This window comes from Petromyzon marinus, chromosome 4 (assembly GCF_048934315.1).
Source record: "Petromyzon marinus isolate PM22_M1 ecotype Great Lakes invasive population chromosome 4, UKy_Petmar_22M1.pri1.0, whole genome shotgun sequence".
Lineage (NCBI taxonomy): Eukaryota > Metazoa > Chordata > Hyperoartia > Petromyzontiformes > Petromyzontidae > Petromyzon > Petromyzon marinus.
In genome coordinates this window covers 1,354,752-1,367,566 of record NC_133670.1, presented here as the reverse complement: position 1 = coordinate 1,367,566, position 12,815 = coordinate 1,354,752, and the positions used below count along the sequence as shown (strand labels likewise).

Below are 12,815 nucleotides of genomic sequence, written 5' to 3'. Positions count from 1 at the left end.
TCTTACTCTCACTACCATTGACTCACTCACACATCATACACTCACTACCATTGACTCACTCACACATCATACACTCACTACCATTGACTCACACATCTTACTCTCACTACCATTGACTCACTCACACATCATACACTCACTACCATTGACTCACACATCTTACACTCACTACCATTGACTCACTCACACATCATACTCTCACTACCATTGACTCACTCACTCATCATACTCTCACTACCATTGACTCACTCACACATCATACTCTCACTACCATTGACTCACTCACACATCATACACTCACTACCATTGACTCAATCACACATCATACACTCACTAACATTGACTCACTCACTCATCTTACACTCACTACCATTGACTCACTCACACATCATACACTCACTAACATTGACTCACTCACACATCTTACACTCACTACCATTGACTCACTCACACATCATACACTCACTAACATTGACTCACTCACACATCATACTCTTACTAACATTGACTCACTCACACATCATACTCTTACTAACATTGACTCACACATCATACTCTCACTACCATTGACTCACTCACACATACACTCACTAACATTGACTCACACATCATACACTCACTACCATTGACTCACTCACACATCATACTCTCACTACCATTGACTCACTCACACATCATACACTCACTACCATTGACTCACTCATATTACTCTCACTACCATTGACTCACTCATCATACTCTTACTAACATTGACTCACTCACACATCATACACTCACTACCATTGACTCACTCACACATCTTACTCTCACTACCATTGACTCACTCACTCATCATACTCTCACTACCATTGACGCACTCACACATCATACACTCACTACCATTGACTCACTCACACATCATACTCTTACTAACATTGACTCACTCATACACTCACTACCATTGACTCACTCACACATCTTACTCTCACTACCATTGACTCACTCACTCATCATACTCTCACTACCATTGACTCACTCACACATCATACACTCACTACCATTGACTCACTCACACATCATACTCTTACTACCATTGACTCACTCACACATCATACACTCACTACCATTGACTCACACATCTTACTCTCACTACCATTGACTCACTCACACATCATACACTCACTACCATTGACTCACACATCTTACACTCACTACCATTGACTCACTCACACATCATACTCTCACTACCATTGACTCACTCACTCATCATACTCTCACTACCATTGACTCACTCACACATCATACTCTCACTACCATTGACTCACTCACACATCATACACTCACTACCATTGACTCAATCACACATCATACACTCACTAACATTGACTCACTCACTCATCTTACACTCACTACCATTGACTCACTCACACATCATACACTCACTAACATTGACTCACTCACACATCTTACACTCACTACCATTGACTCACTCACACATCATACACTCACTAACATTGACTCACTCACACATCATACTCTTACTAACATTGACTCACTCACACATCATACTCTTACTAACATTGACTCACACATCATACTCTCACTACCATTGACTCACTCACACATACACTCACTAACATTGACTCACACATCATACACTCACTACCATTGACTCACTCACACATCATACTCTCACTACCATTGACTCACTCACACATCATACACTCACTACCATTGACTCACTCATATTACTCTCACTACCATTGACTCACTCATCATACTCTTACTAACATTGACTCACTCACACATCATACACTCACTACCATTGACTCACTCACACATCTTACTCTCACTACCATTGACTCACTCACTCATCATACTCTCAATACCATTGACGCACTCACACATCATACACTCACTACCATTGACTCACTCACACATCATACTCTTACTAACATTGACTCACTCATACACTCACTACCATTGACTCACTCACACATCTTACTCTCACTACCATTGACTCACTCACTCATCATACTCTCACTACCATTGACTCACTCACACATCATACACTCACTACCATTGACTCACTCACACATCATACTCTTACTACCATTGACTCACTCACACATCATACACTCACTACCATTGACTCACTCACACATCATACTCTTACTAACATTGACTCACTCATACACTCACTACCATTGACTCACTCACACATCATACTCTTACTAACATTGACTCACTCACACATCATACACTCACTACCATTGACTCACTCACACATCATACACTCACTACCATTGACTCACTCACACATCATACACTCACTAACATTTACTCACTCACACATCATACTCTTACTAACATTGACTCACTCACACATCATACACTCACTACCATTGACTCACTCACACATCATACACTCACTACCATTGACTCACTCACACATCTTACTCTCACTACCATTGACTCACTCATCATACACTCACTACCATTGACTCACTCACACATCATACTCTCACTACCATTGACTCACTCACACATCATACACTCACTACCATTGACTCACACATCATACTCTCACTACCATTGACTCACTCACACATCTTACTCTCACTACCATTGACTCACTCACACATCATACACTCACTACCATTGACTCACTCACACATCATACACTCACTACCATTGACTCACTCACACATCTTACTCTCACTACCATTGACTCACTCACACATCATACACTCACTACCATTGACTCACACATCTTACACTCACTACCATTGACTCACTCACACATCATACTCTCACTACCATTGACTCACTCACTCATCATACTCTCACTACCATTGACTCACTCACACATCATACTGTCACTACCATTGACTCACTCACACATCATACACTCACCACCATTGACTCACTCACACATCATACACTCACTAACATTGACTCACTCACTCATCTTACACTCACTACCATTGACTCACTCACACATCATACACTCACTAACATTGACTCACTCACACATCTTACACTCACTACCATTGACTCACTCACACATCATACACTCACTAACATTGACTCACTCACACATCATACACTCACTACCATTGACTCACTCACACATCATACTCTCACTAACATTGACTCACTCACACATCATACACTCACTACCATTGACTCACTCACTCATCTTAGACTCACTACCATTGACTCACTCACTCATCATACTCTCACTACCATTGACTCACTCACACATACACTCACTAACATTGACTCACACATCATACACTCACTACCATTGACTCATTCACACATCATACACTCACTACCATTGACTCACTCACACATCATACTCTTACTACCATTGACTCACTCACACATCATACACTCACTACCATTGACTCACTCACACATCATACTCTTACTAACATTGACTCACTCATACACTCACTACCATTGACTCACTCACACATCATACTCTTACTAACATTGACTCACTCACACATCATACACTCACTACCATTGACTCACTCACACATCATACACTCACTACCATTGACTCACTCACACATCATACACTCACTAACTTTTACTCACTCACACATCATACTCTTACTAACATTGACTCACTCACACATCATACACTCACTACCATTGACTCACTCACACATCATACACTCACTACCATTGACTCACTCACACATCTTACTCTCACTACCATTGACTCACTCATCATACACTCACTACCATTGACTCACTCACACATCATACTCTCACTACCATTGACTCACTCACACATCATACACTCACTACCATTGACTCACACATCATACTCTCACTACCATTGACTCACTCACACATCTTACTCTCACTACCATTGACTCACTCACACATCATACACTCACTACCATTGACTCACTCACACATCATACACTCACTACCATTGACTCACTCACACATCTTACTCTCACTACCATTGACTCACTCACACATCATACACTCACTACCATTGACTCACACATCTTACACTCACTACCATTGACTCACTCACACATCATACTCTCACTACCATTGACTCACTCACTCATCATACTCTCACTACCATTGACTCACTCACACATCATACTGTCACTACCATTGACTCACTCACACATCATACACTCACCACCATTGACTCACTCACACATCATACACTCACTAACATTGACTCACTCACTCATCTTACACTCACTACCATTGACTCACTCACACATCATACACTCACTAACATTGACTCACTCACACATCTTACACTCACTACCATTGACTCACTCACACATCATACACTCACTAACATTGACTCACTCACACATCATACACTCACTACCATTGACTCACTCACACATCATACTCTCACTAACATTGACTCACTCACACATCATACACTCACTACCATTGACTCACTCACTCATCTTAGACTCACTACCATTGACTCACTCACTCATCATACTCTCACTACCATTGACTCACTCACACATACACTCACTAACATTGACTCACACATCATACACTCACTACCATTGACTCATTCACACATCATACACTCACTACCATTGACTCACACATCTTACACTCACTACCATTGACTCACTCACACAACATACTCTCACTACCATTGACTCACTCACTCATCATACTCTCACTACCATTGACTCACTCACACATCATACTCTCACGACCATTGACTCACTCACACATCATACACTCACTACCATTGACTCACTCACACATCATACACTCACTACCATTGACTCACTCACTCATCTTACACTCACTACCATTGACTCACTCACACATCATACACTCACTAACATTGACTCACTCACACATCTCACACTCACTACCATTGACTCACTCACACATCATACACTCACTACCATTGACTCACTCACACAACATACTCTCACTACCATTGACTCACTCACTCATCATACTCTCACTACCATTGACTCACTCACACATCATACTCTCACGACCATTGACTCACTCACACATCATACACTCACTACCATTGACTCACTCACACATCATACACTCACTACCATTGACTCACTCACTCATCTTACACTCACTACCATTGACTCACTCACACATCATACACTCACTAACATTGACTCACTCACACATCTCACACTCACTACCATTGACTCACTCACACATCATACACTCACTAACATTGACTCACTCACACATCATACACTCACTACCATTGACTCACTCACACATCATACACTCACTAACATTGACTCACTCACACATCATACACTCACTACCATTGACTCACTCACTCATCTTACACTCACTACCATTGACTCACTCACACATCATACTCACTAACATTGACTCACTCACACATCATACACTCACTAACATTGACTCACTCACACATCATACACTCACTACCATTGACTCACTCACACATCTTACCCTCACTACCATTGACTCACTCATCATACACTGACTACCATTGACTCACTCACACATCATACTCTCACTACCATTGACTCACTCACACATCATACACTCACTACCATTGACTCACACATCATACTCTCACTACCATTGACTCACTCACACATCTTACTCTCACTACCATTGACTCACTCACACATCATACACTCACTACCATTGACTCACTCACACATCATACACTCACTACCATTGACTCACTCACTCATCTTACACTCACTACCATTGACTCACTCACACATCATACACTCACTAACATTGACTCACTCACACATCTCACACTCACTACCATTGACTCACTCACACATCATACACTCACTAACATTGACTCACTCACACATCATACACTCACTACCATTGACTCACTCACACATCATACACTCACTAACATTGACTCACTCACACATCATACACTCACTACCATTGACTCACTCACTCATCTTACACTCACTACCATTGACTCACTCACACATCATACTCACTAACATTGACTCACTCACACATCATACACTCACTAACATTGACTCACTCACACATCATACACTCACTACCATTGACTCACTCACACATCTTACTCTCACTACCATTGACTCACTCATCATACACTCACTACCATTGACTCACTCACACATCATACTCTCACTACCATTGACTCACTCACACATCATACACTCACTACCATTGACTCACACATCATACTCTCACTACCATTGACTCACTCACACATCTTACTCTCACTACCATTGACTCACTCACACATCATACACTCACTACCATTGACTCACTCACACATCATACACTCACTACCATTGACTCACTCACTCATCTTACACTCACTACCATTGACTCACTCACACATCATACACTCACTAACATTGACTCACTCACACATCTCACACTCACTACCATTGACTCACTCACACATCATACACTCACTAACATTGACTCACTCACACATCATACACTCACTACCATTGACTCACTCACACATCATACACTCACTAACATTGACTCACTCACACATCATACACTCACTACCATTGACTCACTCACTCATCTTACACTCACTACCATTGACTCACTCACACATCATACTCACTAACATTGACTCACTCACACATCATACACTCACTAACATTGACTCACTCACACATCATACACTCACTACCATTGACTCACACATCATACACTCACTACCATTGACTCACTCACTCATCATACTCTCACTACCATTGACTCACTCACTCATCATACTCTCACTACCATTGACTCACTCACACATCATACACTCACTAACATTGACTCACTCACTCATCTTACACTCACTACCATTGACTCACTCACACATCATACACTCACTACCATTGACATCATACACTGACTCACTCACACATCATACACTCACACAACCACTGACTCATTCACTCATCATACAATGATTCACTCATCATACACTCACTCATAATACGCTGACTCACACACATCATACACTCACACTACCACTGACTCACACATCATACACTCACTACCATTGAATCACTCACACATCATACACTCACTACCATTGACTCACTCACACATCATACACGGGGAGTGTCATTGTGACAGATATGGCTGCAAGTTTGTTCGTACATGTTATGTATATTGTTTATTGTTAAATTTGAATCAAAGTTCCTATGATTACTGTTGTTACATTGTATTTTATTGCTTTATTTTGGTGATTTCTAAAATATGGTTAAGCCACGTTTCTTGCGGAAGTGCGGAGTTGGCCTGATAACTTGAATCTAAATTGTCTTATGGTTGTTATTGTTTGTCTTGCATCACACTGGGATTTTTGCACACAGAGTTGTAATACAGTGGTTTTTTATGGAAGATTTGCTGGTTTATCCAGGATGTTTCTCTTGCACGTCGTCGCTTTTAGATGTTCTCTGTTCATATTTTGTTTGTTGCGGTTGCACCCGACTCAAGAGCCACATGGCTCACAGGGCTATACCTAATAAATGAAACTTGAAACTTGAATGTATACAATGGTATAACGACCGTTTTCAATGCTGATTCGATTCACGCTCACCTCTCCAGGAATGCATTGCGAGCGCTAAGCGAGGTCTGCTTGGACACAATTGGTAACGTTTCGGACAGCGGCCCTTCTTCATAGCACAGCTGATGAGTGGCACTGCATCAGCAGCGTCACCTTAACCCAGGGGTCGGGAACCTTTTTGACTAAGAGAGCCATGAAAGCAAAAAATTTGGAAATTTATTTCAGTGAGAGCCATATAATATATTTTAAAAGTGAATTCAACTAAATGTCAGTATAATAAGCCTCTGAATTTATTCTTTTAAATAATGTTATAACACTCACCATTAATGCGACTTCTGGTGCTGCATGGATTTGCTGATGTCTTTGTAGTCGGGTTGGTACTTGGTGAGGTTAAGCTTCATGCAAGCGTTGAGGCTTTCATCCGTTAAACGTGATCGTAGGTTGGACTTGATGTTTTTAAGATGTGAGAATGACTGCTCACATGCATACGTAGATCCAAACATGGTCAATACAGCAATACTCACACGCTGCAGTGTGTGGTATGTGACAGGAAGTGCGTTCCAAGTTTTGAGAATCAGCTGGTCTTCGGGTTGGAGTTTTTTCATTTCTGTCCACATGTGCTTGCTCGCCAACTCCGCTTTCTGTCGTGTGATTCTTTCCAAATCTTCATTCAGTGACTTGAACTTATTCACCCACATGTCTGAGGCCTTCAGGTCAGCCACTTCTGCTTCAAAATCTCTGACGGAGACACCAGGGATGTAATTCAGGTCGGCTGTGTTCAGTGAACACTCGTTTGGATGGGTGATGAACTTAAAAAGACGAGTGTGCTCACGAAATTCTCCAAAGCGTGCTTTGAAGGACTGTAGGAGACTGGATGTGCAGCCAGCTAGCTGGTGGAGATCAAGGTTTTGAATGGGCTCACTTGCTGTGCATGCATCTTTAAATTGGCTCAGTTTTTCAAAATGTAGTAAACGACCTGTTTCAAGATCCGTGATGAAAAGCTCCAGCTTGTTTTCAAAAGCAAATACAGCTTGTTGAAGGGATAACACTGTATTTCCAATGCCTTGCATTTTCACGTTGAGCTGGTTCAGATGTTCAGTCAGATCTACGAGATAGTAAAACTTGAGGAGCCACTCGGTGTCGGCTAGCTCAGGATGCCCGACGCCTTTCATTTCAAGGAAAGTCCGGATTTCGTTCAGGCAAGCCGCAAAACGGCTAAGCACCTTCCCTCTTGACAACCAACGCACATTGCTGTGCAAAAGCAGACCAGGATAGTTATTTACAACTTCATCCAGCAGTGTTTTAAACTGGCGATCATTTAAGGCTCGGGCAACAATAAAGTTGATCACACGAATGACCAGCGACATCACTTCGCCAAACTGCCTGTCACACATCTGAGCACAAAGTGCCTCCTGGTGTATAATGCAATGGAAACTTAGGATGGGTCTATTTTCATGTTCACGGAGAAGCGCCACAAATCCTTTGTTTTTCCCCACCATACACGGAGCACCATCAGTACACACTGAGAGAAGTTTATCCATAGGTAGACTTTTTTCTTGAGCAAACTCCATGAAAGACTTGAATAAATCCTCACCTCTTGTGGACCCTTTTAATGGCAGAACAGCAAGACTTTCTTCGCGCAGTGTGTCACCAACAGCATATCTTGCAATCACGCTGAACTGCGACAAATGGCTCACGTCTGTTGACTCATCCAAAGCCAGAGAAAAGAACGGCGCTGCATTTATGTCCTTCACTTGCGTTTCCTCCACTTTGTTTGCCATCACGATGGTACGATCATGAACAGTTCTTGCCGACAGAGGCATGTCTTGTATCCGTTTGATTATCTTGTCTTTGTTCGGAAGATCATCAAAAAGTTCATTGGCTACATCCAGCATGAACGTTTTAGCATACTCGCCATCTGTGAATGGTTTTCCGTTCCTCACTATTGCTAAAGAACCAGCAAAGCTAGCCGAATTATAGTCACCTTGCTGGGTCCATACGCGGAGTTGCTGCTGGCTAGCTTGCACCCTGCTCAGAAGCTCTTGGCACGCTTTCTTTCTGCTGTCTCCCGCAGGGTATTTTGATGCAAAGGTAGCGTGGCGCGTGTTGAGGTGCCGCTTTACATTCGACCGTTTCAACGATGTAATTTTGTCATTGCAAATTAGACACACCGCAGAACCCGCTCACTCCACAAAGGCGAATTCTTCGGTCCATTCGTCCTGAAATGTACGATACTCGTCGTCTTTTTTTCTTTTCGCCATCTTCTTCGTCGAAGGGTTAGCTTTGAGCTAATGACCGAGCAGACGCAGTCTCAGACTGATTCAAAAGGGGGCGTTTACCTGTTTTACCCAGCAACGGCAAACGTAGGCCAGTATCATCCAATTAAAATAATGGACAATTGCTCCTGCAGCCCTGAACAGGACATGCGCAGTGAAAAATCGATGGATGGATTAAAACAAGTGAGAATATTTTGTTTTATCTGCGAGCCATATGCAATCATCAAAAGAGCCACATCTGGCTCGCGAGCCATAGGTTCCCGACCCCTGCCTTAACCCCACGTATCTGTCGTATCGCCCTCTACGGTGAAAACCTTGGCAGGACCATCCTGAAAAAAAAGTCTGGAGGCTGCTGCTGGGTAAAGAAGCAAAGTAACAACCGAAAAGTACTAGGGATGGGGGATAGCGAGAAGGCGGTGGTTGCGATGAGGTAGTTATGGAGGCTTGTGTTGTTGTTGCTCCGGAGACCGGGAGAGATCGACGATCGATGTTTGGTCACCGCGTTGATGGCATTCATCATGATTTCTCACTTAACAGAGTGGGTCGTATGAAGCCTGCCATCTTCCGTACAACATATAACGACGCAATGCCCGATCCACAAATACGAAGGAGAGATCGCAGTGATACACTCCTCTACTCCTGATGCGGTTGTCTGGCTTGAATGTGAAATTGTAGTTGTTGCTCTGCATCTACATCATCCGTATGGAAGAAGACGATATTGGAGGGTATGGTTGAGGGGTAGGAAAGGATGAGGCTTGTGCATTGTGGGTGAGGCATCGCACTCACCCTTGAGTAAAGCCTTGAGGATTGCCACATCGATGCCCGGTCCACCCTCCTTGTCATCAAACACAGTGAGCAGATGACTCATGTTCACAATGTCCTGAATCTAAACACACGGCGCGCACACACACACACCGAGTCTTCATGCTATTACCTGGAATGCCAACAGAAATAATGTGCCGCCTCCCATTCAAATACACAATAACATTCCTTTGCGCCACACAGTGCACAAAACGTCCTGCAGCATGCAGACTTATTATGGTGATTTCGAAAACTTTTGGTTTAGCCATATTTGTTTGTTGTAGTACAGAGTTAGACTAATAACTTTAATCTAAATTGTCTTATGGTTGTTATTGTTTCACTTGCATCCCACTGGGATTTTTGTACACGCCATTGATATACGGTGCTTTTTCTGGAAGACTTTGCTGTTTTTTCCTGGATTTTTCTGTTTGTGCGTAGTCACTTTAAGATGTTTCTTGTCACTTTAAGATGTTTCTTGTTCATGTTTTTGTTTGTTGCAGTTGCACCCGATTCAAGAGCCGAATGGCTCACAGGGCTATACCAAATAAATGAAACTGAAACTGACTCGGCACGTAACGACTACCAGTGCATCGATAGTCAGGCAGGAGTTGGGTGGGAGGGAGAGAGGGGCCACCTTCGAGGTCAACTCTACAATGCGAGCCTCCGAGAAGGACTCTGCCTCCTTGCCCAGGAAGTTGTGCAGCTGCTCGCGGATGACGGCGAGGGTGATGCTGGCGGGAGGCAGCGCGGCCACGCTTGCGATGACGTCGGCCACCCTCCCCGAGCCCTCCATCACCACGCACGGCGTGTTGTTGTTCATCGCATTGAACATCGTCTGCGTGGAAGAAAAAGCCTATTCATTTCGGTGGCAATTCCACATCACGATCCTGCCGTACCGGCTGCTGTCACACAATTAGATATACGCCAGGTTCTTGCTTATCGCGCAGTGGTCACACTATAACGCGTTTTTGCTATAACGCGGTTCTTCCATTTGTTATAGCATGGAATGTGCCCAGTTATAACGCGAAACGCGCATCGTTATAACGCGGTTTCTGAGCGGTTGATGATGAACTCCTTTCTTGAGCTGCGCCTCTGAGCGGCATAGTGATATTGTACGCGGAATGATACAGTAATGTGGCGGTATACCCTCAATTGTCCCGTCATCTCACTGCGTGTGTGTACATTATATCTCGCCATACTTTATCGTTCCTTTATTTATGGGGAAATTTGTTTGGCTTAAAAACGCGGCACTTTCAGGAACGCATCTACCCCGTTAAATGAGGAATAACTATAGGCGGATGATAATATGCACGTTAGATCCACACCATTAAGTTACATTCTATTTATTATTCAACTTTGATTTATGTTTACATATTATTTTTTTTTCTCATATGTTGTTCTTCCTCTATATGATATCTGTCATTGCTGTAGTGATTTGCTTTTATAAACTTCCCCTGTAAATTTAAGCAGTCCCCCTCCTCAAGCTCCTTCTGCTCCTGTCTGAAAGCGTCACCTCTTCTCCTTGCACACCCCTGCGGTCTATGTGTTTGTTACTGCTTTTAAGCTCTGTAAAGCACCTTGAGCTAAGATGCTCTATACATCTAAAATAAGATAAATGTGGTGACAGCTGATGTGACAGGCGCTTACGTCCAGGGTGCCCACGCCACCCTCCAGCACCAGACACACGATAGGGATCTGAACACTCCCCACACCTGTGGCAAAACGGAGGAACAATTAGTGCCGGCTGGGGAAACAAATGGATGCAACGGCACACAAGCACGTGCATTGCATGCTCAAAAAGCTCTCAGAGAACTGCATGTGTGCTCATTTGTCGTCTCAGACCACCAGCTCAAAGAGTATGAAAATTGCGCACCTATTCTCTGGTTTTCTCATCGTTTACAGATTTTCATGACTGGTGCCATTAGGCAAGTGCTAACGGGTGCCCACGGTGTAAAGGTTACAGCCCTCTCCATATAGGGGGGCTCCCAGAGACAGATTAAAGCTGCGGACATCATACGACTGTACTCTACTGATGAGTCCTAATGATGGCAAATCGTGTGCATAGTCATGTGTTTGTTTCAGTGCTGTACGTTGGGACGGGCCACATCTTCTCAACTCATTGATTGAGTCGGTGGTCTAAATTACAACACGATTTCAAATTCAGGTGGTCAAGCCAGACAACTGCGTTAGGAGCTGCGGAG

The 12,815-nt window shown here is 43.1% G+C and overlaps 1 protein-coding gene across 2 annotated transcripts in view; it reads right to left on the bottom strand.

Annotated features, from left to right (window-relative positions):
- Nucleotides 1-12,815, bottom strand: part of TRPM2 (transient receptor potential cation channel subfamily M member 2) — a 64,683-nt gene that overhangs the window by 44,501 nt on the left and 7,367 nt on the right. For both annotated transcript variants that reach the window (XM_032946561.2, XM_032946560.2), the window contains 3 exons: nucleotides 12,262-12,326; nucleotides 11,249-11,449; nucleotides 10,600-10,699 (listed from right to left, as the gene is read on the bottom strand). In XM_032946561.2, the coding sequence (XP_032802452.2) occupies nucleotides 10,600-10,699; nucleotides 11,249-11,449; nucleotides 12,262-12,326 (366 nt within the window). The remainder of the gene's footprint in view (nucleotides 1-10,599; nucleotides 10,700-11,248; nucleotides 11,450-12,261; nucleotides 12,327-12,815) is intronic.